The 27,906-nt window shown below is 41.8% G+C and overlaps 1 protein-coding gene across 6 annotated transcripts; it reads left to right on the top strand.

The window, feature by feature from the left end:
- Positions 1 to 643: 643 nt before the first annotated feature.
- On the top strand, positions 644 to 27,906 carry fam107b (family with sequence similarity 107 member B). Of its 6 annotated transcripts, none has more exons than XM_058645657.1 (4): positions 644 to 735; positions 21,322 to 21,493; positions 25,374 to 25,530; positions 26,561 to 27,906. In XM_058645657.1, the coding sequence occupies exons 2-4, from the start codon at positions 21,366 to 21,368 to the stop codon at positions 26,678 to 26,680; spliced, it is 405 nt and encodes a 134-aa protein (XP_058501640.1). In that variant the 5' UTR covers positions 644 to 735; positions 21,322 to 21,365; the 3' UTR covers positions 26,681 to 27,906. The 6 variants fall into 6 exon arrangements, with proteins under 6 accessions (XP_058501640.1, XP_058501641.1, XP_058501638.1 ...); XM_058645658.1 differs by lacking the exon at positions 644 to 735 and adding an exon at positions 3,422 to 3,590 and having other exon boundaries at positions 21,355 to 21,493; XM_058645655.1 differs by lacking the exon at positions 644 to 735 and adding an exon at positions 3,422 to 3,590.

The following is a 27,906-nucleotide window of genomic DNA, read 5'->3' as shown; positions in this document are numbered from 1 at the left end:
TCTGGCTCCTACACAAATGAACAATAGAGTGGAATCAATGTATTTAATGACTTATGGCCGACTCCACTCAACTAGGTGGCGATATGCCGCCTTACACCTTGTTAAAGGTGACATCGAATACATATATATATATAAAAATATATATATATATATATATATATATATATAAATATATATATATATATATATATATATATATATATATGTTAGTTATGGAGGTCTACTTACATATATTAACTTGTTTTCATGGTTAAAAACCTCCTAATCGCTGCAAATGAGCCGATCAAAATATCTCCTCACTGACGCTCTCGTCAGCCGCGCTGTTTCAGACCAAAACCACACCCCCAGAACGTGGACTGTGTTGTGATTGGCCAGACAACGAGAGCTTTCCCACTGTCCTGTGATTGGCCAGGTCCCTGGAAGTGACGTAATAGATAGGCCAGCTCTCAGATACACAGCTCCCCCTCTGGCACGGTGGATGCTCTGCATCTCAGCAGCTACAACGAGAGTAGTTCTTCTTCTTCTGCGGTTGAATGTACGCAACCGGATGTGCCCGGACTAGTGCCCGCACTAGGAGATGCTACGGTGGTGAGAGGAGTGGTGAGGGATTCTGATGACGACATCAAATTACGGAAGTGCCGATCCGCTTCGCAGAGCCCAGGAAAACAATACAACACTATTTTCTCAGCAGTGGCTGAACTGTTTGTTCTCAAACTTTAGGGTTTCATAAACAAGGTAATGACACAGATACACACACACAAACGTAGCGTTAATTGGAGCTTCCGGTCTATGTGGCCTTTAATATTAGGCGTTTTCCAGTTGTTTTCCTATCATGTCACAGACCAAAACTTTAGCTGGCAGCTAATTGGTACCATGTCGAGCATCACTTGAAAAATAGTTTATTCTTTAAGCTGACAGAGAATAAGAATCTGGATTTCTCCATGTTTGTGTCACTGTCGTCTTCTTCTGAGTCCCACCATCTTCTTCTATTTCTGGGTCAAAGCCTCAGGGTGAGAACTGTGGAATGTGCAGAGCACCTAGGCTAGCTTGAATCTGACTCAACATGTACTGTACATGAAAAAGTAAGAAAATGAAGTAAGAAATTCAATTGATTACAATTTCAGTTTGACAAACATGTATTTCAAAAGTCTGGCTTTAGTCAGACTGACATTGATAACATTAACTAAGTCTTTTTCTTCATAAAAGTAAAAAAGTACTAAAAATAAAAGTACTGTGTGTGTGCGTGTGTGGACAAATGTAAAAAACACATAAACACACACCTGAACTTCAACCCTCTACAGTCAGTTTGTTTAACTTCCTGTTAAAGTTTGACCAAACGCAAAAGTCACAATAGCAATGTTTACATTGACAAAGGCAATCAGAATCAAAGTGTGGTCGGAATAAAAATGTGTCCTGTAAAACTGATCCGATGCAGCACATTCAGAATGAAGACTTTTTGCACAAGTTAACAGAGCTACTGTTTCTGATCTTGAAGACCTTAAGACTCACATGTCAGCACTTTTAGGAAAAATCTATGTATGTGGATGTATGTATTTTTCCCATTTTTATCCCCAAACCATAACAACTTAATGTCTAACCCTTACCTTAACCTAACCACAATTCAAATCTTAAACCCAAACTCTCCATGAGGACTGCTGGTTTGAATCCAAACCAATCTTTTCAGAATGAAGACATTTTGCACATGTAAACACAGCGTATGAGAAAGAAAATGTCAGGTATGTCGGTTTGTTGGCTCTGAGCATGACAAACTTGTTACAACATCACATGCAGCACACACCCACCCACACACACACACACACACTGGGTGTTGTACACATCTGTTTCCTGCTTGGCAGGAGCCCTGATTGTCTCCTCTGTCAGAGGAGACCCCTGTCATGACTCATCCTATTGTTCAGCTCAACACTCTTACTCACCCCTCTGCTAAATTATGAGAAGGTCTCCAGGAATGTATTACTTCTCAGACGACTCCCCTCCCCTCCCCCTCGTTCACACATGTTTAGATTTATAACCAGACCAGAGGGACTTTCTCTGGCCTTTTCTGTCACTTCCAGTAAAGCCTGCTTACCCAACAGAGGTCAAACCCAGTGACAAAGAATGAAGAAAGAAGAAAAGAAAATCCTGTATGTATGTAAACCCCTGAACTAAGCAAGACAACATTAACCCACAGACAGCGATGAACCTATAGGGGTTTGGGTGAGCCGATGGAGCAGAAGGAGGATGACAGATAAGTAGATCAGACAGAACTTCATCAGTAAGCAGATTACACTTTAACATGAAGAATGCTCAGGAAATTCAATCTGCATTGACAACAGGCTTCATGTTGATTGATTTCAGTCAATGGTAACCAATGGTCAAATGATATGAGCAAGAAAATGCTAATGATTCTTTCACTAGATCTCAGAGTTCATAACATAACCCAAGAAAGGAGTGTAGGAAAATGCACAGCATCAGTATATCGAGAATATACATACATGAACAAATCTCCAAGTAATTTAATGTAGCTTAAATGTGTGAATTTATGTAATCGATTTAAAAATGAATTTCTTTCACATTTGTTACACATTTTTATGTACATATATTGAGTATTTTTTTTATTTTAAAACTATTTTCTTAGCAGCTGTTTTAATATCGTGTCTTATCTCAGTTTTCATCAGTTTTTTTGAATTTGAATTTTGATGCTCCTATTACCTTAACACCACTTTGACATTGTGTTAATGTAAAGTGCCTTATACATCAAATGTATTGGTGTTATTATTTTATGATAGTTTGATATGGTTGATACTGTTGAGACATATCAGACGTACCAAAGAGGATTAATGCTACTTGTTAAATTGTTTTGGAAACAAAAGTTAAAAAAACAAACAAACATGTATTGTATTTTTTTATTTTTACTTTTACATATAGCCCAGGATTATTGGCACATTTTTATTATAAATTTTTTAAACCTAAGACTCAAAATTCTGAGAAAAAGTCAGAATCCTGTTTTTTATTTTTTTATTTTGAGGGCCACATGTAAAAAAAAAAAACAGCATGAATCCAGAGATTAAAGAAGAATTCTGACTTTAATCTCTGAATTCATGATTTTATTATTTCTTTCTTTCATTTTTTATTACATGTGGCCCTAATATTTTTCCTTATGATCTCTATGAATTCAAACGTTTTTCGTACTATGCCTTTTTTTCTTTTTTCTTTTTTAAATCTTTAAACATGTTTGTGGCTTCTCGTGAGCTCTCCATCCACCCACATAAACCACGCCCCGCCCTGAGCGCGAGGACTCCCCACTACTACTCGTCCACTTCAGTGGGCACGGATGAAGAAAGAGGAGGCGGAGCCCGTCCCGTGACGTCACTCCAACCCTCCCACCCATCTTAAATTTACATTTTCTATGGGTCCCGTCTGAGTGTGTGTGTGTGTGTGTGTGGAGCTCGTGTTGAACAGTTTCCAAAAAGCGGGGAGTCGCTCAGACACACCTTAACCGAGACAAGTGACACAGAGACGCGCTGATGTGGCCTGAAGCCCGGCGTCCACGGAAGAATTAAACAAGTTCAGCTGGAGAAGTCGACTTTGAGGTAGGTGTGTGTGGGTTCGTGTGTGTCCGTGTCCGGGGTTGCTTTTTGTACGTGTTTCACGAGCGCACTAACAAAAGCAGCAGCACGTTTCATTGAACTGAGCCTGACCCCGTCCACTGAAGAACCAGCGGGGTTCGGAGGAGAGAAAAGACCGAGGACAGAGAGAAAGAAAGAGGGGGAAAGAGAAAGAGAGAGGTGATGAGATTGCAGGACACAAACTCTTGTTTCATTGTCTCCTTTTGTTGTTGTACGCATGACTGTAGCGAGAGCACCGTGAAGGAACATAACACGTTGTGCTTGTTGTGCAGCAGCCAAGACTGGGACAGTTAGGATGCGTTCACTTTGTACCGGTGGTGCGTTCACTGACACTTTACACTTTATTTTTTTTTTTTTGCGAAGAATAGTAGAACAACTAGTGTTGTTTATCCCTTTACTGTATCTCGGTCCTTGTTTTAGATAAGTGACATTACACGCATTTAAGATGTACACAGTCACACATTTGTCTTTCGTGGATTTAAACAAAATGCTGCTTTGTTTTTGCGAAATGTTCACAAGTAATAATGTCATCTCTACCCTCGAGGAGGCAAACAGCATGAGAGAGGACCATACGTTATGAATGAGCTGTGTGTGTGTGAGCGAGAAATAGCACAGCAATGACTCTGTGTCCAAGCACATGGCTCCAGTCAGAGCTGTCATCAGGCACACGTACTCCACTAACTGTCACGAGGCTTGTGTTCCAGGTATTACTCCTGAATCTGTTTACACAGTCACAGAATGGGGACAAAAAGCAAGTTTCCATAATGTAAATTATTACATTTTAAGTTGAAGACATGTAGGATTAGGGTTAGGCCAGTAGTAGTTATACTTAAGGTTAGAGTAAATGAGTGTAAGTCAATGTAATGTCCTCTGAAGTGATGGAAACTAGACTGTGTGTGTGTGTGTGTTCTGTATGATGTTGCAACTGGTTTATCAGTCTCAAATCTAACATACCATAACCACAGTGGTACGTATCGTTGTGACCTATTCTTTCTGTCAAACTTTAACAAGACATTAAACAGTGTGTGTGTGTGTGTGTGTGTGTTTCTGTTGTGGACACACTGGGAGGGATACACCACTCCCCAATGGTGGGTCATCAGATGGTGCATGACTGTCCGTGATGTGTGCAGCTTAATCAACCCTTGTGACTTCAGCATGTTGAATCAGTGTCACCATCTGTTGGTGACAGTTGATGAAATCAGAAAATGATTAAGCAAAAAGGACTATAGTCACCGAGAGGGCGCACACCAAAGGGCCCTATGAACCTTCTTCCATACTTAAAGATCCAGTGTGTAAGAACTAGTGACGTCCAATGCTGAGACTGTCCTGTGCTCGCTTCTCCTTTCCCAAGTGTGCCTGGGAACTGCAGTGGCCTTCACACACCAGAAAGAATGTAAACATTCACAACTTTCAATTCTCCCACTCTGTGCTGTTTTCACCACGTTCATCATTGGTTTATGCATGAGATTTCATGTGGGAGGAGTCATTCTCATTCAAGGCCCTTACCTAAAGCAAGCGACTTTTTAAAACAATGAACCCATGAGTGTGTTTTCATACAAACACACTCATGGGTTCATTTCCAACAAACTCTCCTGAATGCTACACATGAGTTCCAACATCATCTTCACAGGCACTGTTTAAATTGAAGTTGTCGTGCTATCATGAGTCCGTCTGTCATGATAAATGCTGAAGTTCATAACAAACAGGTCTTACGGCTTCCCTTTTGTAATGATGAAACAGAATACTGCCACCTGTTGGTAAGGAAAGTCATGTATGTGCCAGTTGCTTGTGCGTATGGGTGTTGTAGTAAATATACACATTATTCATACCCATTCACACGCTGCCAGCCCAGCCGTCTGGAGCACCGCGGGGTTAAGTCTAAGGACACAGGCACATAGACTAACATAGCTGCCAATCAAACTTCACAGCCTTCCAGTTGAAAGACAATTTGCTCTACCACTGATCCACCGTTGCAGTGACCATTGACTGAACCAGTCTTAATGTGCCGACGTGTGATAGTGCAGTATCTCGTCCTCCTCTGCAATATTCTTGTTCATATCGCAATATTTTTTTCCCGTGATTATCGCGGCAGCCCTGCTCCTCAGCTGTAGACCGTTAGGTGTGTATCAGTGCAACACATGTCAGTCTGAGGCTCCATCACAGTTGCTCACTGTCATTTGCCATCAGCCGACTGTCAGGACTGCGTGTCCCGAGCTTTAGTCTGGTTTATCAAGTGAGAGAAGCGACTAAAGCAGGTGGCCCAAATGAGTATGTTTTATGGTACGGTGCAGATCTTTCGTGTGTGTGTGTGTGTGTGTGTGTGTGGGGTGGGAGGGGAAAGTTTCTTGCACATGTGTTAGTCATTTGGAGCGGAGTTTGCAAAATGATTTACATCTGTTTTCTGATCTTTGAACCCCCTCCTTCCCTCCTCTCTTTTTCTCCCTCCTGTTCCTCTTACTCAGTCTCATGCTGTCTTCTGTTTCCCGTAAGGGCTGATGCTGTCACTAAGTGTGTGTGTGTGTGTGTGTGTGAGAGAAATGCTCTCTGCTCCATTATTATCGCACTCAAAGGAATTTAAATATGTGAATGAAATGTCTTGAGTTTCCATTTTTATAACAGCACGTCCATTAGTGGTTCTGGTGGTTGTTTTGTTTTTTTGTTTTTTTTACCTGTATCGTTTTAGAAGCCGAGTCCATGTCAAGGACTCGTTCTGACCTCAAGTAAATCAAGGTATTTGGGTCAGGACTGGGTGTGTGTCCAGGAGGGTGTAAGTGGCAGCCCACACTGGGTGGACTGTATTATCTTCTACAGCCCTGCTGTTTTGTCTGTCTGTGGTCACAAAATCGCCATTACTCAGCAGAAATGCACTGATCCTTAAGACCTGCATGTGTGTGAGTCATTGTTACGAGTGCTTCACTCACATACTGTTCATTCCTGGTCAAAACTGTCTTTGCAGCAAAGGTTTTTTAAAGTCCATTCCCTATAATTAGCCATGTGAGTAAAGAGTAAGGTTTCTGTGGGAGGCATTAGCATCACAATAGTATATGCGATCACTGTCCCACAACAACTACTCACTCATTCTGTGATTATTGACATGTTGAACGATAATCATAATGATTCGTCACAATATCTTTCTAACTTAGGATTTGGAGTTTCTTTTCACTTCTTCATTGGCCAGTTAATTTAAGTTCACATTACCCTTATTCCTGTCATAATGGGGAACTCACGGGTCACAGGTCCATCTTGAACTCAGCTTTCACATAGCTCGAGTTTGGCTACCTCGAAACAAACACTGCTTTTTTTAGCATTAACAGCACTTGTTCGTATTTCTTTCACAGTCGTATGTAGTACGGCGCAATTTTCTATCCGTAGACATGTTGCTACGCTGTTTGTGTGCGAAATACCGTGTAGAGGTTGGTTTGGGCTGGTATTGTTAACAATGGTTAGCCCAGGAAACATTTGCATCCATGGCTTTTTCTGGCCCCTCTCTGGAATGCGTTGGCATCACTCCCAGCTTTGAGTTCCGATGTAAGCTATGTTATGCATGTGTAGCATAGCTTAGTTACGTAGACGTAACTACGACAACACAGGCAACACCGTCCTCATTGGATGTTTGTAGCATCAGACCTTATTCAGTGGTGGAAAACTTTAGCTTTTAAGCATTTACTGGATATTGTTACATTCATATTGTTAATAAATCATTTAAATGTGGTACATCGCAAACAAATGATAGACATTTTATCACTCATGACACCATGTAGACATTCGAAAAGGAAATTAAATGAAATGAAAGTTATCATGACAAGAAAAACAGTGATCCTAGACTAAACTAGACAAGTCTACAAATGGCAGACCCATCTGCGCTGAAAGAGAGCAAAAAAAAATTGAGAATCAAATTGAATCGTGAGCTTAAAATCAGAATCGAATCAAGGATAATAGAGACACCGCTATAGTTTCCCAGCCCTCCAGTCACATAATAACAAATAAGTGGATGTTTATGAAATAAAATCATAACCTTAAGAGGAAAGCTGGGCTTTTGTTTACACGCTTTAACAAAAATGTGTTGGATCGCTGCTTTGTTTTTACAATCAGTCTTGTCATTTTCTCTAATCTTATTAGACTCTAATCTTGTGATGCAACGCAAACACGAGTGATGCAATCACAGGATAAAACGACAGTGCGCAGAAGTTTGTTTCCATTGTGTTGTGGTTTTGTTACCATGGTTTTCACTTTATGATGTCACATTTCAGGTATTGAGTTTCTTGATATTGAGCGAGAGAGAGAGAGAGCTACAGTGTAATGGGGTTTTTGTGGGATGAAGAATGGAGTCAGACGTGCAGAGGCCTGACTTCCGTACTGTTTGAGTTGCCTAACGGCTCAGTGTTGATTTAGAGAGATAAGATGTATAAATATATGGATGCTTACCAAAAAAGACTAAAACAAACACAGACACACCTTAAGGGACTCTCAATGAAGCCCATTGATTTTCCTGCTGTAATGCTGGAGCTTCAATCACAATAAAGTACCATTACGGCGCTGACCACTCTGTGTAGGGTGGATGACACACACACAGACTCTAAATGCCTTCCTCCTTGCAGCTTGTTAGGTTGAAGTATACAGAGATAGCGAGTCTGACTGAGACGCACGAATTGGATTACGTTCTTTTTAAATCTTTATCAAGATATGTGATGCAAACAGGAATGGAGGTGGGAGAAATAATCTAGTTTCCCATGCATCGCGATTCTCTCAAACTATTATGAAAAGGCCTTAATCTGCAAATGAAATCAAGCATTTTAAGACTGTTCTGAACGATTTTGAGTAAATATAGAATTGCGACAATAATTGCGATTGCGATATAATTTGCGATATCAGAGGGAATATAATCGTTACATCATTTTCATTCGAAAAATACATTTAATAATTATATTTGTGCAGATCTGAGAGAAATGATAATTTTTCTAAAATTATATTTTGACAAATATTACAATACGCCTTAACCAATAAACTGGATAAACATCACACTTGTATGAAGTACGAGCAACACAACGGGCAATCTTCCACAAAACTGAGAAAACATGAAGCTCATCACAAACTCTGTTGCCATATAAGGATTTAGATTTTTCTTTCTTTGTTTTCCAGTGAAACATGTGATTCAGAAAACTTTATAGCTCCCAGAAGGGCAATTCATCTGCAGCTTCCCATACACAATTTTATATTGATAGACGTCAATGAAAGTAAATACAACTGAGTGTTTAATGAAGGATGTTTAAAATACAACGTTTTTTTAAAAGATTTAATTATATAATCGCTCATGATCATGTTCGAATCATGAGGTACCTAAAGATTCCCACCTTTAAATGTGTGTGTCCACTGAAGAAGAACAGAGTCTCTGGTCTCTGTTCCAGCCTGAAGTTGACGGTGCTCCCAGAACATGTACCCATACTGCTTTTGGAAACTTCCATCGTGCAATGAAACCACATGATTATGATTGCCTACTATCCTGACTAAAAATATGCACCCAGTGTATATTTTGTGTCATGTCGAGCATAAAGCATTTGAGGATAAAAAGAATCCTCATTTGGCCTGTTTTTGGACACCTGGTTACCTCATTATCTGTCCGTTTGTGTGTGTGTGTGTGTGTGTGTGTGTGTGTGTGTGTGCTTCCACTCGTGTGTGTTTCTCTCACTCACTCTCGATTGTCTCTTTAGCCTAGGTAGCATTTGTTATTGGGGGTTTTCTCTGCTACCATGTAAACAAAGGAGAACCTCCTCAGTCCTCCCCAGGAATCCTTCACAGCCAATGGGATTTGAGCTCGAAGCTGGGCTTAGCCAGTAGACAGCGAGGAGGGGGCGGGTCTCTAGCCACATGCAGGGGAACACATCAGTGAAGCACACGGCTTTGTATCTGGAACTGGAACAGACAGCAGAGCCATAACAAAGACCCCCCCCCCCCCCCCTTCATCCACCCACCCACCCAATAGCTCTTGACACTTACAGACTAAGAGACTGTGGCTTTTTTTACGATATAGCTTTTACGCCACCAAAGAGACTGATATTGCTGCATTTAAAAGGATGACGTGTGTGTCTGTGTGTGTGTCTGTGGAGAGTACAGCATATACTGTACTCATATGTTTACATGTCACTGGGGAGGAGCCACATGAAACATGCATGTCCTGGGTCTGTGTGTAATTTGTCTTCTTACTTAATGTCTGCATGGCAGGACTGTCTGGAGATTCTATACGTGTGTGTGTGTGCGCGGTTCAACTCTCTCAGTCAGTGCCAACTGTTCTCTTAAGATCTATACATACACATACAGGACCATGTGTCAGTGTCAGCTGTGAGAGAGTATACACCAGCCTTTTGTGTTTGACTGACAGGTGTGACCCCACATTGCCCCCACCACAAGTCACCCTGAACAGGTGTTCAGAATTTTGGTTTGCTTCAGCACTTTGATTTGCACTTTTTAAAAGAGACGTCTCTGCAATCCAAATGTTTGTGTCGTCACTCAACGGCGTGTTATAACCTGAACCAGAGCTCCTCAAACGTCGGAGCACTCAGGACACACAAACATTTGGCAAAACGTCCCAGGCCCACACCCAGATTCGTGCATGAGCACGAAAGTAGCACAACACATAATTTGTCCAACTAAAACTGCACTTTTAAAATGCATGTAAACATCGTAGTCGGATAAACACGCCTACATAATCCGGTAGGGAGTCGAATTACTATTGCATACATATATATGTATACGTTCAGTTGTATACGTTCCTTCGTTCCCTCCTCCGGGGTAAGGTTTCATTGGGAGTGTCCAGAATGGACTAGATTAGGAATCAGCACGTCTGAGTGACGGCTCAGGTTGAATAGGTTGAAAATAAAGTAAGAGAGTCAGGAGCCGTGGAACAGTTCTGTTTGGTACAATACATTTCCTTTTAGGAATAGTACCAAAATGACCAGCCCCAGCTGTTCCATTTTTGGCACCCTTCGTTAGGGGTACCAGAGTTAAATGGTATGGTACGGTCAGCTGATTGAGTGACAGAAAAACCACACTCCCTTGCGATCAGTGTAAATATCCAGTCCAGGCAAACACCCGCAGTCTATTCTCATACAAAGCTTGACGTGAGAGACAAACAGCCACAAAGTGAGCAGGAAAACGAGCGTCTGTAGTGCAGACTTTAGTGCAAGTTTGTGTTCTGTGTGTGTTCCTTATCACTAAATATATTCCCTCTTGAAGGATGCAGCTACACATAGCCTGAGAAAGAACTGCCTTAAGAGGACAACAAACTATTTTATATCAAAGCTGTATTATTATAGGTGCCTGTGTGTGTGTGTGTGTGTGTGTGTGTGTGCGCGCCCGTGCCCCTACATGTGTACTATGCTGTAGTCTGCCCAAAGCAAGAATCATTGTGCAGGTTCATCACATTCCCGTAGCATGACTCAAAGAGGTGTCTGGGCCTTTTTCAATCCATCCCATTCATTCTGTAATCTGCCTCCGCCCGGGGGCTCACGACGCACGGCTACAAAACTGCACATCAGTGCGGAACACACACCGCCATCGAAGCGTACGTGAGAGTTCACACATGTCCAGTTTCAGCACGACATATGTGATTTATGTTTATTACTCCACTTGTTTATTTTAAACAGCGGCTTGTTCATCTGATCCTGTCAAGGCACATAAACTAGTGTATGGCTTTAAAAGAATATCTCGATATTTGTGGGCTATATCAGCAGCCTTCCCTTGGGGAAAAGCTAGAGCAGCTCCACCGTGACAGAAAAACGTCACATCCTTGCGACTGGTGTTTCTTCAGTGCCCGCAGTCTTAACGTCTTGTTAAGACAAGCCGCCACAAACAAAGCAGGACACAAACAAGCTGCTGGACGTCCTCCATCGTTGTCTCTTGTATTGTCGTTTGTTGTGTCGCGTTCGTTGTCGTCATGTCACGCTACGAGTCTTGCTGATGCGGTCATCGGTAACAGCGCGCACCCGACTTACCGAGTAAAGGTCCAGTTCAAGATCAAGAATTTTTTATTGTTATTATAAGGACATAATGAGATTTTGCAGCAACTCCCGCCTTAAAGGCACACAATAAAATAACAAGGTATAACAAAAGACTTAACAAGACACTTAAATAAGACACAAACGACATGTAAAACACAACAAAATATAAAACTTCAAGTAAGTGAGTAAGATTTTCTCAGTGGAAACACATGTCTGACCCAGGGCTTTACTGTCCCACACTGTACCAAACTGTGCCACGAGGGAAACGTGCGTAAGACGATATCTTGTCTCGTGTCATAATATAGATATATTGCCCGGACCTAATATATGAACATCTTGCTGCGTTGAACTCTTAAAAGCTGGATGTGGAAGTGGTCAAGCTCATTTGCAAAGACCAAATGCAGCCGTTGTGGTCATCCAGTGGGTGCCAGACACAAAGAGGGACGGCGACAGACAGACACTCATTTTTGACGAACTAAAGCCGCATGCAATCACAACACAAATGTTGTGCCTTTATAATGCTCCCTATAGTGATGAATGTACCGAAGTTTGTTGTTTTTTGAGAAGTGGAGTTATAAAAGTCCCTCCCCTTTCAGCCTTTTATCCAAATAGTCTGTGTCCAGTAAACAACTGGCCTCATTTTAAAGTTCCCACTAATTGTTGTGGTTCTAGAGGATATGACATCAAATACAGTCCTCAGGAGAGAAGAGGAGAGTGTTTTCAGCTGTTTCAGTGAGAGTGATGAGAAGTGTATGGACGTTGAAGGGAGTGAAATTCAGATGTTTTTCAGATGAACTCTTTTTCATCGCTGGCAGGCGTAGTGATGAGTCTGGGTCATGACAGTCTATGGAAACACCCTGTTCTGCCTTTAATGACATCACACAAACACACATTTAGCTCATGTCTTACTCACATGATGCTTTATGTGTTGCGTTATCCATTTCCTTTTCTGCATGTGTGTGTGCGTGTGTGTGCGTATGAACCTTAAAAGCCCTCTGATTGTACATTCCCATACCCTCACGTTCTCCCTAGTGACATCATCATCACAGTATTGTGGGAGCGGGGCGGCTGCCTGCAGAGGTCAGTACTTGATGAGGCCTCAGAATTCCCCTGCTCCTCTTCGCGTCTGCCCCAGACCCCCACTCTGAGGCAGGAAATACAAAACAGACCTCAACCCCCAAACTCCCCAGCATACTTCTGAGGAACCATTTTCTCCATCACTTGATGTCTTTCTTTGTGTCTTTCTGCAGATCGTCCCATGGTTTAGTTTTGTTGAGGCAAATGCAAATTAAAGTGAGATGGATTGTTGTGCCTGAGGAATGAAGAAAGCCAGGGGAGACAGACCAAACTATTTTGACATTGTCGATTTCCCACAGTAGTGTATTGGTCGTGTACATGAAAACACAAGGGTGGTGTTGACAAAAATGCCAATTTCATGTGAATAAAAAGCGGATACGTTAAAGAAACGGGTTAATTCCGACTAATTAAACAGTGACCCACTTTTTAAAGATGCCAAACCACCATGACCCAACTCGCAATGTAAACTGCGACAAGAGCAAATTTGGGCTGTAAAACCAGGTTTGGTGAGGTTGAAGCGTAGCTTGTGTTAATAAAAGATACGTATCGTTCAAACCCAACTTCCTGTGTGGCTGTGAGGCTTGGATAACGTGGCTTGCTGAACCTATTTTATATTATAAATTAGCTGTATTTGATAAATGTATCACAACAGTATTTATTGAAAACGTATTTACGTGTTAATAATACTTCAGCTGGACCTTTTTTTTAAATGAGCTGAGCATCCATTTCTGGTGGCTGGCTGCTGAATTGTAGATTATTTTGTCACAACAAGTGTGATAAACAAACTTAAATGTGGCCTAAATGTCTGTTACATTCTAACCATTGTTGAATGATTTCACACAATTCTGATTAATACTATCAGCTCCACCAGTCTCTCTCTCTCCCTCTCTGTTTTCAGTGTAGCAGAAATCGCCTGCTGACGTTCTCACACTGGACACGGATAGTAATTTGTTTTATGTGAAGACGGACGGAAGCAACAGCAACATTGAGCTGTATGACTTAAAACACTAAGAAAACCCGGTGGTATACACATAAACACTTCCTCAGTCAGGTCTGATAGTTTTGCTTGACAGAGACCTCAGATGTTCAGTTTTCAGTTGAAGGACGTGGTATGAAAATAGTTTCTGTTCACCAAAACCAAACACGGGCAGAATAATAACAACATCCCCCCAAAAAAAGTTACATGCTGCAGCTTTAAGTAAAAGGCTGGAAAAAAAAAATGTAAAATTTTTTGGAGATCCCAAAAAAACTATTGAATGCATTTGAATTATTGAAACATGATCGTGCTGTTCATGTTGTGTCTGCTCTCATTGGCTGTTGGTTTTTTCTTTGGCCTTCATACAGCAAACAAGTTTTGCATAGATTGTTTTATGACAGGAAAATATGTGTGTTTATTGTTTGCTCTGAGAACATCTTTGTGTATGATAGAATACAGGCGTGTGTGTGCAGCTCATTGTCACTTCTAGGCCTCCAACTCACGGTTTCTCTTTCACTTTTTCTGTCATTCTTCCTCTCACTGTCTCTCTCTCTCTCTCACACACTCCCCCTGCTTTCCCTCACTCCCCTCAGCTGTCAGTAAAAAGCCTGTCTATGTGTGTGTTTTAATTAAGGCGTCCTTTAGTTGTGGCTGAATGGCTGCTTCATTAACAGAAAGGCAAGGAGACGCACACCCAGATCAGTCTGTCTTATTATACTTAGCATTGGAGGGAAAGTGTGTGTGTGAGTGAGAGGGAGAATGGGGTGTGGGGGTTGCTTTAGGGTTATTGATGACGCAATTTCCCCTGAGAGGTGGACCTCCCATCTGTGAGCGGAATAGACGGGATAAAGCCAAAAAAAAAAAAAAAGACAGACACAGAGCGAATGAAATCAAAGTAAATGGGACAAGGAGGAGCTATCGGAGCAAGAGAGCAGATGGCAAATTGAGTTTCAAGAAATTTTTAAGTATTTTTCATTCAATTAATTGTTGTCCGTTCTTCAGAACTGCGGCCAATATCAAGAAAATCTACTAAACGTGGTTGTGGTTTGTTGTCCTGGGTCACGTAGGCTGCTCACTAAGCACCAGTAAAAAAACACACAAGTTGAGTCTTGTTTATCTGATGTGTTCATGACAAACCGGATCCTGAAATGCTGATCTGTGGAGTTTCCTCTGTAAACCTGATCCCTGTGCACGATTGTGCTGGATACTGTGGAAAATGTATCCTAGCGAGAGCGGTTGATGTTGGAGTGGGCGTGGTACACCGTGTCTTCACAGCCAGCACGCGACAGTTGCCCGGCCAAACCCCGCCCCTCTGCAGAGCTCCAGGATGGTGCGTTTGTGTCTGTGTCATGGAGGGGGATGGAGGGCTGGGGGTTGTGTTGGTGGTGGCGGTGGGGGGGGTCAGATGGAGAAGCAGGCCACCAGCTGCCCTCTGTCCTCGCCTACGTTTGCTGTCTCATCCAGGCTGCAGCAGGAAGACGACAAGGCCGAACCTTGTCATTATACAGCATTTAGTTCCCCATATTTTAACATTTGTTCATGGAAACATACATAATTAGCTCTTACTTCTGTTCCAGTAACAAACCACGTCTTTGTAATTCATAGTATTATTTGTCTGCTTCTTACCATTGAACTAAAAGATGAGTGCTGATAATGGCCAGTTACTGTAGTGTCCCTCTATGTCCAACAACATTACTCTTTCTGCCCATCTGTGCTCCCCATCATGCAGAGGGCTTTTTATTGCATAGATGATTTTGTGAAGAGGTTGCCAACCTGCCATAATAATAGGTGCTTTCACACAGGAGCTACTTTGACAGTTCTGTAGATCCCCACATTATTGTCTGCATTGCAAAGGAACTGGAGTGATCATTGTTCTACAAAGCCTGTCAAAGGTTCACATTGATTAGCCGTTGTTGCACCTGCTGCTATTTTGTTTAGTTTATCTCGCTATCCAATCACGGTTACTCCTCCCCCCTTACGTCCCCTCCCCTCTTCTTCTGCAAAGATTTCATGCAGCAGGCTACAGCGTCGCATTCAGTCTCCATATCAACAACAACAACACTGTTCAAAGTCGCGCTGTTGTATGGACTCCTCTGCTTTAACGTTATCTGTGCTCAAAGCTACCAAAGTATTTCTGTTCCCATGGTTGTTTTGGGTGGAATGTAAAGTGTTGTCGTCGACTGGTATTGCTAACAGTGGCTAGCCCGAGATGCCTTTGCGCTATGACTTCTCAACTGGAACGCGGTGAACCCCAAGTTCTGAGTTCCAATAGAATGCCGTGTATTTCCAGCTTTTCCAGACTTGCCAACTCTAGCTTTACGTCCAGTGTTCACAGTGTTGTAGGTCTGTTTCAGAGAGAAACACTACATCTATGCTTCTTGTCGGTAAAAACGTTTGTTTTGTCATTTCATGCTGAGCAAACTAAAACTACAGGCAGGGAAACAGAAACAGTGAGACACTATAACACTCCACCAAGCTTTCATATTACAAAAAAGAACATTAAGCGTGTTTGAAGCTGCCCACAGGAAGCCTTAAGGTGTCTGCATCCTGGAAATTGTGCTGTGTCACTAAATTAAGTGAGGGTGATGGCACGTCTCCATGGCGACTTGAGCTGAGTAGGAAATTGAGAAATGAGCCTGTAATTATGAATGCAAGTCTGCAAGTGTGTTAGCTGTTTTCACAGAGTTTGCTGCTGCATTAACCACTTGGCACAGTGCAGATGCTCTACCCTTCCAGGATATATTATCACATCTGAATCAACCTGCCACCACAGGTCCAACCTTAACACAGGCTACATCCACATTACTTAGGTTGAAAACTGTAAGGCTGCAGTTCAGTCTGGACAAGCAGAAATGGAGATAAAGCAGTTACAGGCTGCAACAAAATGCAGTTTCCATGTGGATAAAACGGACATAATTCACCTGGACTCATTCTCATGTGGACAGCCACTTATTTTCAGTTTCAGTTTCACTTCATAGCCAAGTGAGCCACAGTCACACAGTATACTTACTGCTTGTAAACATTTTCTACTGTAAAAAGTACAGTGCAGATTCAGCATGATTTATAAGTGAAAATGCATTGTTTCAGCTTGGATGTGGATTTACTTCTCTAACTTTGATTGGATCATATGATCAACAATGTGACATTTCCCATGACGTGAGCTCACAGTCACATGAGGATGACAGGAAGAGAGTGAACCGAGGAAAGTCTTTTTTTACTTTCCTGGACTCTCGTCTGACCCACTTTTTCTCCTTTCTTTTCCATTGTTTTGACCAAGCGTCGGACATATTGAATTCTTCAAATGAGGCACCCTGTAAGGTCTTGTGGAGTCTCATTGTCTGTAAATGCATGTGTAAGCACGTGTGTGTGTGTGTGTGTGTGTGTGTCGTCTCAAAAACCAATAAACAAACCGGATTCCTGGAACGGAAGTCAGCTAGTATGTCTCCATGCAAAGTTAACCAGTGGTTAACCACTGGTGAAACAAGCGCTAGTGGGGAATCAATTTATTGAATGAAGCAAGTCCACCTCCACTCCACCAGGGGGCGAAACACCCCTTTCATCTTGTTTATATAGTCTGGTTTAGCATGCAGCTAGTTTTAAGTTCAAAAAATATGCCAACAACAATTTCTTCATGTTTTTGTCACTGTTGTTTTCTGAGCTGGGGCTTCTTTTATTATTTTTTATTTACTTTATTATTTCTGGGTATAAAGGAGGTGAAAACTGTGGAAACCTCCTATAGATCTATGTAACTGTGTAGTATAGTCAAAATCTGGACCCTGATCTGTACTGATACTGTGGGGAACTGAGTGGCCTTGGTGTGTATGTGTATATATATATATATATATGTATATATATATATATATATATATATATATATATATATATTTAAGTAAAGCAAAAGCAGAATAATTGTAAAGTAAAACCTGCCAAACTACCAGTGTTAAGACTGACTATAAGTAGGGCGCCAATTTGAGGTTGCAGGTTTCTTTTGAACTCCCTATGTCACTTCCTCTCTCCCTCGGGGCGCAGAGGAAGTCTGAGCAGATGTGTTAAACTAACGGACACTTTGACAACACTGGCAGTCTGTGAGTCTCTTCCCCCCCCCAGCTTCCGCCATGAGCACAACCCTGCCTTTGATGTGCTCAGCACGTGTGAGTGTGTGGACCCCGTTTACCGCCTTCACACACACACACACACACACACACAGACACTGTCACTGTGTTACAGCATGTTCCTCAGGTTAGAGCCAGCGATGGAGGCTCATGTAAGAGTTTATTATTATTTTGAGGAAAACGCTCATGAGTTCATTTTACTTTTCAAATCTGACCCTAACTTCTCTTATTTAGGTTTAGAGTTGGATAAATTATTGCATTTGTATACCCACAGTTAGGGGTGGGCGATGTGAATAATTGTTGCTAAAGGGTTATATCAATGGACACAATGTTTCAGGAAAACAAACTTTAACATTCAAGTAAAAATCCAAAGACTTATAACTGAACTACAGGCTGCTATGCTAGTGAGGGGTCATGTGATGCACATAGGCCCACTAGTGGTCATGTGACACTGAATCCTGCTCATGCATTCAGGTGTTTAATTTAAAATTCCCAATGATGTCAATTTGCATATCTTTAAAACAACAACCATGAAATGATCTTAGACAGTATATCTTGCCCACCTCTACCCATAAATTCAGATTTGTTTTCCCAAGTTAGTAAAATAAAACATTTGAATTTGACTGGTGATTCATCGATTTAAGTGTTTGTTTAAGTGTTTTCTTTTTAATGATTAAAAGAAGCTTTCTTATTTTTCATCTTCTTAAATGTGAATATATTCTATATATTTATTTTCTCTATTTAAATATGGTTAAAATATACAAGAGAAATGCACACACACCCATTCAATCCAAGCCATGTTTTGATTATTTTTTCCATTATATTCTTCAAGTGTATTTTTGTGTCATTCCTGCGTCTTTGTTCTTCAGCAGCAACACAAACCATGTTTACCTTTTTTGCTCCTTTGTTATGTAACTGACATGGTTGAGTTCCTGCAGTGTGAGATTGACGACCTCTAGTGGTTAGTTCCCGTCATTACACACTGACCCTCTGTGCTGTTGTTTTGATGCCGAGGACACACTCGTGTCTGGCACATTCAGTGTCATGATTCTCAGGGAAAACAAAGCACACACTGATTGTTCTGTTCACTTCAGGCGTTAGAGACACTGGTAACCTGGCAACACCACAAAGTCACAGGCAGATTTGAGAACACGAGCGTTTGTTATCATGTGAATCATTCCTCAGACTGTGGGAAAAACAACAAACGAGGCTTCATATTTAACCACCTTCCACTTAAACCATCTTTTATTATTCACTGAAGTGTGAAACGAGCTTCATCCTAACGTGTGTGTGTACATATTTATATATATATATATATATATACATACACCGTATATATGCACTGCAGCTGTGACAGTTATTTGATTACTACATTGATACATTTATTGATTGCTTTTTAATAATTAAAACAAGTTTTTAGCTTCTTAAATGGGATTATTTTCTGGGTTTTTTTTGCTTCGTATAACAAAGAAATCATTAAAACTGAATCATTTTGGTTTGTGGACAAAATGAGACACTGAGAGTATTTCTACAGCACTTTTCTGTCACACATGTAGACTAGCTGATGCTGAGAATCGAACCCACAACCTTCCAGGGGAAAAATGACTATGCTCTACTACTCACCCACCATCACCCGCCGCCAGTGTTATTTTAGAATCTCACCATCCGATTCCGATTCCTTGGTCACGATATAATTAAAAATCACAATATTTTTTCTGTCAATACAAAAAAAAGAAATCTATGAGCATAGGACTCATAGATTTTTACATAACACCTCTCTACACAGAGATGTGTGTTGAGCGAGAGTGGGAGGGAGCAGAGAGAGAGAGAGAGGGGGGGAGCAGAGAGAGAGAGAGAGGGAGCAGAGAGAGAGCTATAAAACCGACTTTGAACTCCGACCAGCTCAGCAGACAGACAGACAGATGTGCCCGACACCTCTCCTTATGTGACACTCTACTGCAGACTGATAATCGGAGCGGCAGCGTGTTGTCAGAGTGTGTTCCAAGAAAAACCAGCTCCCTGTCAGAACAGCAGCGATGACGACAATGTTCAGATTCCCTGTGTTTCCTCATCTGCAGGGTGAGTTCTGTGGCGGAGACTCAGTGTTTGTTGTTGTGTTTGTAACTGCAGTTAAAGTCAATCACTTGGCTGTTCTAGTTCTAGTCCATGTACAGCATGTACATTTCTGTATGTGTATACATACTTTCATATGCTGTGCAAAGCAGTAAAAATGAGCACTGATTGTAGCTGAAATAAAAGTTATTTTGTGATGAGTGACCTAGTCAAAGCATTAGTGTGTTGTATCTTCTGTCGTAACTTCTCAAACACTTGTATATTGAGGATGTTTCCATGTGGTTCTGATTAATCGTTTCATTGTTGTTGTTGTTTCCGTCTGACGATGAGGACGAAGTGTTCCCTCATATTCAGTCAGCGTGGAACAATTATGTAATTCCAGTGCTGAGTCCTTGCATCACGACAGAGAGAGAGAGAGAGTGCTTTCAAAAACTCTGCACTTCACTGTTCAGATGCTCACGAGGCACACAGGGGAGAGAAAGAAAAAAACCTGCTGTGACTCATGTCTCCAAATAGACAGCTGCGTGTCTTTACTTGCTGCATCTATTCATTATTACTTTAGTTGATGGGACAATTTGCAGCTTGGTGGCTTCATTTGCATCTGTTGTCCCTGGGCAGGAGCAACATCTGAGCTCATCCATCCGTCCAGTTTGTTAAAGGTCGCAGGGACGACGTGTACAAAGGGCTGCATAATTTATAGACCATTTAATACAGAGGATAACGCAAAGACATCTTCATCTGTGAAAATGTTATAATTATTCTGATTTTTGTGGCCCAATAACTTACCATAAAGGTAGATTTTTTTTAAAAACAACACTATTTTTATTTGATCATTTTCTCTTTGTGTGGCGTTTGCCTGTTCTCTCCCCGCTTGTGCGTGCGTTTCCGCCGCCTTCTCAAGTTTCCTTCCACAGTCCGAAAACATGCAGAGGTTAATTTGACACTAGTTAAACCGTAGTGTGAATGTGAGAGTGAATGGTTGTTTGTCTCTGTGTCACTGTCCACGGTGAACCTCACCCTTCACCCTGTGTCAGCTGGGATTGGCCCCATGACCCTCATGTGGAGGATATGATGGTTCCAATAGTTTTGAGGTGTGACACTGCCGTCCACAGTTCAAAGTTCTCTCTCACAGTTCTTCTCATCCTCTCATCTCCTCAGTGTTCTTCAACGCAGCTCAACATTCACCCAGCAACTCTCTCGTCTCCTCATCAAAGTTCTCCTTTGTTATCATCCTCATTCTTTCATCCTCATTCCTTAATCCTTCTGGATTCTTCCTCCTCTCCCACCAGTCCCCTGCATATGAGTTGATAAATGTTTGTTTATTCACCACAGGTGTTATTGTGTTCAGAATATTCAACATTATTGCATATAGTGCATGTTGTCTTATTCCTATCCTCCTGAGTCCTGATCCTGATTCCCGAGCCTTCTCATAGTAGTGTGTTTTTGTGTGTGTGTCGATGCAGATCCGTGTGACCCTGGTCTATCACTGTCACCAGGGAGGAGTGTCATGGCAGAGCCAGACTATCTGGAGGGAGACTGTGATGAGCTCATCAAACCCAAAAAGCTGATCAACCCGGTCAAGACTTCCCGAAACCACCAGGACCTGCACAGAGAGCTGCTCATGAACCAGAAGAGGTCAGGAAACCAACACACACAACTGAAAACCATATGTTTTCTGATTTAAAAAAACAAACAAAGCAACAATAAATGGCGGAAATCCAAGTGAAACTGAGACGATAATAAAAACCACATGGACCTTTGTTTTCCACATGCAGCAAATGATTAGACAGATGATGTTTTATGTGTTTATGGAGTGATAAGAGGCTGCTGCTGCTGTCCTCAACTAGGAACTCTCCTAGAAGTTGGAGCAGTTGGTTTTGTTTTGTTCTTTTATCTCGACAGTGTTTGTTTTGGTTACAGTGTCCAGATCCAGGCTGATTGAGTTTAACCTCTAGATGGATGGAGGATGAGTTCTCACAGCAGCTCTGTCTCTTTCATGTAATTGGTTTACACAATTATCTGTGCAGTGAGTCAGTGGGTTTACACGGAGGTAAAAAAGTGACCTTTTAAAATACATGGAAACATGTCAGCGAGGCGGAACATTATGAAATATAATTTCTCACAGTCAAAAACATCCACTGATCATGTTGTTGAACTACAGTCACGTGTGTTCACGTTTCAACTCGACCCGAGCGGGTCAAGACGCTTTGGCCGGGACAAAAGGGTCTCGCAGGAAGTAGTAAAAAGCCGAATTCTGTGGCTCTTATTTTGAAAGCCAGGTTGAAAGGACGCAGTGTGATGAAAGACTGGCTGAGTGACTGTAAAGAAAATGAAGTGTTTAGCTGCACAGTATACGTCCATGTAACCACTCCGTTACACCATTAATACCAAAGATCACATAAAAAGGTGTATTCAAAAAATGTGATAAACGTTGTCATACTTCACGCATGCACAGAACAAATCGTGTCAATGTCTACCAGAAAACATCTGATACTGACAGGTTGAAAAGAGTGTATCGCCACCTAGTGGAGCGGAGTCGCACACACTGTTTCCATACTGGAACAGTAGTAGAAAATGGTTACAACCATAGCTCAGCTTAAGTTTACACACTGTACACAGACTGCAGCTGACTTCAGTGCTCCCTCCAACATCCAGCAGCTTTATTATGTGAAACTCAGGATGTAAACATTTCATAGAAGCTATTACATAAACCTAGTGTTCATCAGTGTGTGTCATAAACTGCTTATGTAAAGATCATATACAGGGACCTGGCTGCTCACACAGCAGGGAATTTCCACGCAGCCTTCTAGTCTAGACTGGATTGCATGAATCCGTTTGCATCCTGATCACTTTCACACTCAATATTGGTATCTTCTATTTCCATACGCTGCAGCCCTGTGGCCGAGCTATAAATAGCAACGTAAACAACGCACGCTGATGGCAGCTGTTACATCACAGCAGTTACCCTCTGTGTGAGACTGGCCAGAGAGTGACGCGATGCAGGCCAGGCATTAATAAATGATGAGGAGAGATGATCTTATTTTCCAAAATGTGGCTTTACAACAACAATAGTAATAATACATTTTATTTAAAAGTGCCTTTTAATGACATTCAAGGTCACATCACAACAGTAAAATCATACATCAGTCGTAGCACATAGTGAAAATATGTAAATAAAAAAGTGAATAAATCTGGACTTTGAAAGGGATTAACCTGTCTTGTCGTGTCCTGTAAAGTCTTGTTGTGATGGGTCGTGTCCTGTAAAGTCTTGTTGTGTTGGCTCGTGTCCTGTAAAGTCTTGTTGTGCTGGGTCGTGTCCTGTAAAGTCTTGTTGTGCTGGGTCGTGTCCTGTAAAGTCTTGTTGTGTTGGCTCGTGTCCTGTAAAGTCTTGTTGTGATGGGTCGTGTCCTGTATAGTCTTGTTGTGATGGGTCGTGTCCTGTAAAGTCTTGTTGTGATGTGTCGTGTCCTGTAAAGTCTTGTTGTGCTGGGTCGTGTCCTGTAAAGTCTTGTTGTGTTGGCTTGTGTCCTGTAAAGTCTTGTTGTGATGGGTCGTGTCCTGTATAGTCTTGTTGTGATGGGTCGTGTCCTGTAAAGTCTTGTTGTGTTGGCTCGTGTCCTGTAAAGTCTTGTTGTGATGGATCGTGTCCTGTATAGTCTTGTTGTGTTGGCTCGTGTCTTGTTGTGATGGGTCGTGTCCTGTATAGTCTTGTTGTGATGGGTCGTGTCCTGTAAAGTCTTGTTGTGTTGCTTGTGTCCTGTAAAGTCTTGTTGTGTTGGCTCGTGTCCTGTAAAGTCTTGTTGGTGTTGGGTCATGTCCTGTAAAGTCTTGTTGTGATGGGTCGTGTCTTGTTGTGTTGGCTCGTGTCTTGTTGTGTTGGCTCGTGTCCTGTAAAGTCTTGTTGTGATGGGTCGTGTCCTGTATAGTCTTGTTGTGATGGGTCGTGTCCTGTTACGTCCTGGTGTTTTCTGTCCTGCCCGTCTGTTCTGTCGTGTGCTGAGAGGATGGAGAGTTTGCCTACACGGTGGATTAGTCACAGGGAGGAGAGTGGGGAGTGATGGGGTGGATGGATGCAGTGTTATGTAATCAAGATTACAAAACAGTCCAGTATAGCTGAGGGCCTTTCACTGCTTTGCTACCTTAGCTGTAATGACCCTTCCCACACACACACACACACACAGGCATGGCACTCACCCGCCCTGGTGAAGCGTTAGAGCAGATGGAGGTATTGACGTGTGGGCTTTGTTCGCCACATTCCTGTGTGTGCTGGAGGGCATGCAGCCACAGTAGGAGGGGTCATGAGTGGGAGGGTCAGGGATGTTAATGTCGGTGGAACACGGTGAAAGCAGGTTCGGCTTTATTGCCTGGACTCGCTGCTCTCGCTGACCTTGACCCTCCTCCCTTATGTTTGTGCTCAGAAACGACCACACGATGTAGCTGTAACTCCTCCCCGTTTCTTCAGACCCTCACTGTCAACACGCAGGACAAGCAGCGGTGACTTTATGTAACACTGTTGTTCATCAACTCCCCCCCCCCCCCCCCCCCCTTCTTGGAACTCCATGGGCTTGGTTATGTAATCTCCTGGACTTAATAATGAATTTAATTAAGACGTTGTTGTTGCTCAACTGCACTCAGGTGGGCACACACTGTGTTCTTTGTGTGTGTGTGATGCAGCTTGTTCATCTTTTAAGATTTAAGATTTATACTTTTTATTAATCCCCTTAGGGAAATTGTTTCTCTGCATTTGACCCATCCTAGAATTAGGAGCAGTGGGCTGCCACACTGAGTAGCGCCCGGGGAGCAATGAGGGCTGGTAAAAGCCCTCAACTATAAGGTGAAGTTGAGTGATCTCGATGAGCTGCTCTTTAAATTCATAATAGACGTTGAAATTGAGTTTCAGACCAAAGACACTCTTGGTCTTCTTCTTTTTTTGTCCTTATGTTGCGCTTTACTGCTGCCTCTGATCCTTCACAGGCTGCACTCTTTATTGCTTTTTGCCTTTTATAGCTGACTCTGACTCTGTCTTAAGTACTTAGTTCGTCCTCCGCTCCTCCGTCTTTCTCACTCTTTGTCATCATCTGGAGGAGTTTGGAGCGTTGCGTAACATTTGGTATATTTGCGCCTCCACGCTCACACTTAACAACGATTTTCCTAGATTTTTTTTTGTGTTGCATAACAATCCCTCTGGATCCCAGTGGCTTTGTTTACATGGACAAAGTGATCAGAATAAAAGAGTGTCCTATACACACGCCAGTCTGATCCACATGCTGGCAGCCGCCGTGTACGCAGATTAATAAATGTAGAACAATCTGTGTTTGGCCCAAAATCAGAACATTTCCCATAACACACAACTGACCTGTTTAGTCCAGAACAAGTAAAACGGATCAGTGTGTGTGATCCCAGAACCAGGTGGGGGTCCTGGAGTCTGGAGTCTATTAGAAGCATGTGTTCCTGTAAGCTGCTCATGAAGCTTCTCTGGAGTGACGTGCTGTTTTCTGGGATTGGTTCTTCACAGGGGTCTCGCTCCTCAGAATAAACCCGAGCTCCAGAAGGTGCTGGAGAAAAGGAAGAGGGAGCAAGTACTCAAGGCCCAGAAGGAGGAGCAGGAGGCGCACAAGAAGAGGAGCGACCTGGAGATAGAGCTCATGAAGAGACAACAGAAACTAGAGCAGGTAAATGATTGACAGCAGAGATATGAACACAGCAATTCCCAACTATTGTTTTCCCATTTCTATCTTTTGAGGTCACTCACCGCTCTCGTACTGTAGCTCTGATCACTCTCAGACAAGATTTCCATTCATTTGTCACAGAAAAACACAAAAAATGCACTTTTTAATATGACATTTTCACATTGAATGCAGTAGTTTTCACTCAAAAATACTGTGAAAATTCACATTTTTGAGGAACGACTCAAGGAAAATATTCAAAATATTACAAAATATTTACTGACCATTTAAGATTTTTATGTAAGTATACAGTATGTTTACAGTCAGACATCATACAATGTGGATTTTGTTTATTTTATGCACATGAAGTTGTATTTCTGAAAAAATTATTATTAAAAAGTAATATATACTTATTATTATTTAAGTAAGTAAAAAATAATAATGAAAAAAATCCAGCAAAACAAGACGACGTCCGGGACTAGAATGATCAACACCTTTATTTCACTTAAATCTGAGTTAAAATGATGTTAAAAATCAAATGTTGCTCAGTTTTTCCTAACACCTGGAAACGATGATGTTCTCAAATGTCTTGTTTTGTCCACAAACCAAAATGATTCACCTTTAACGATTTCTTTGTTATGTGGAGCGAAGAAATGAAGAAAATATTCACATTTAAGAAGCTTAAACAATCGGAAATCTTGTTTTAATCGTGAAAAAAAGCTTCAAACCGATTATCAAAATAGTTGTTGATTAATTTAGTAATCGATTAATAATTGGTTAATCATTTCAACTCTACTCCAATGATGTGTTTCCAGATTTCACAAATTTAATCCGATTTGAAGCATTCTTAGTAGTTTTTGCTCAGGTGTGTTTATATAGTTAAATGTTATTTTGTCTAGGTTGTGCTATATGTGTGATATAAGACGCTCTATGTTGCACGTTCTTATAACCTCTGTGTATACTGTATGTTTACAGCGTTAAAGGACCAGTCAGTGATAACAATAATGGATTAATTCTGAATCATTTGAATTTGCAGCTGGAGCTGGAGCAACACAAGATGGAGGAGGAGCAGGAAAACACCCCCGAGTTTGTCAAGATGAAGAGCAACCTGCGCAGGACCAAGCAGGAGACCGACGGCGAGGAACGAACCACCTAAAAAGCAGCAGGGGTGTCTGAGTCGAGCTTGACTGTGTGTGTGAGTGTGTGCGTGTGCGTGTGAGTAAGTGATGTCTGTCGGTGACATGACCGTGGCTTTTCCCAAACCTAGCTGTTCCTTCCTGCAGTGAGGAGAGACTTTACAGACTAAACAAAAAACAAAAGGACCCCGCCGTCGACTCACCTGGACTCACCGCCGCTCCTCACACCCACCCAGCTGCACACAGCACCCCCTGCAGGAGGGACCGAACACAGACATGTTACATGCGCCTCTCAGCGGGAGGCAACGCGAGGCTCCAGCGAGCTCTGCCGGAGAAATGAAACAAGCAGACACGCACTCACCCCCTCTGGTCTCAGTCCTCTCTCTTTACTGTCATCAATGTTGTTCTCGTTGTTATTTTTTGTTTTTATCTTCTGAATCAAATAAGGAAAAGTGGACACTGGATAGACTCTTGAAGCTGTGTAATGTAAAAAAGCCAAAACAAATGTGCTTTTGTTATTTATGTTTGTAGCTTTTAGCCCAAGGTATAGGGGAGGACACTTTTAGTGGTTCTGTGTTTTGTTTTTATTTTTGTTTTACTCTATAGTTTATGAAGCCAGAACAGGACAAAGGGAGTGTGAGGTTGTGTGAAACACGTGTTTTTCCTTCCACTTGATTTGAATCTTTTTTTTAACATGCCATTTTTCCTCAGCTAATGCAAAATGTGTTGGAGCAATAGTGGAACTCCCAGGCATGAGAGTGACATTTTCTTTATATATTCTGTGGTTTTGTATGAATAAAAGTGTTACATAATAAATAATTTAAGCTTTTTTAAAGTCGGTCATTTGGACGGGGCGTCCGGCCCCCGTCTGCTGTTCCTCGTGTGCTTTCACCAACAAAGTCTTTTGGTAGAGGGAAGAAAAATGATTGGAAATGTGCATTCTGTCATCTTGAGATGTCCTCAGATGTCTCCTGAAACTACTTCTAAGTTTCCTGGAATCACAGTGGAGCCATAAAATAAGCAGATTTAAATCAACAAATCTGAACTAAAAATAAATCAAATAAATCACACAGTGAGAAAGTGCTTGTTTAAAAATGACGATGATGAGTATGACGGGTCTAAATCTCTGGTTTGTGGGTCTCTAAGAGACGACAGCATGATTATTATCATGAGAGGAAAAGTTACATAAATGATTTCCCTGTGTTCTTCACCAGAATCTTCTTTTGAATAAACATCATTTAACATG

This window comes from Solea solea, chromosome 12 (assembly GCF_958295425.1).
Source record: "Solea solea chromosome 12, fSolSol10.1, whole genome shotgun sequence".
Taxonomy (NCBI): domain Eukaryota; kingdom Metazoa; phylum Chordata; class Actinopteri; order Pleuronectiformes; family Soleidae; genus Solea; species Solea solea.
Note: the sequence above shows the minus strand (reverse complement) of the source record. Positions and strands in the feature narration are given on the sequence as shown.

Coding starts and splice junctions, on each gene's coding strand:
- fam107b (XM_058645653.1), top strand. CDS start 19,822: ATGACGACAATGTTCAGATTCCCTGTGTTTCCTCATCTGCAGG. Junction 19,865..21,321: donor TGTGTTTCCTCATCTGCAGG/GTGAGTTCTGTG, acceptor GTGTCGATGCAG/ATCCGTGTGACCCTGGTCTA. Junction 21,494..25,373: donor CTGCTCATGAACCAGAAGAG/GTCAGGAAACCA, acceptor GGTTCTTCACAG/GGGTCTCGCTCCTCAGAATA.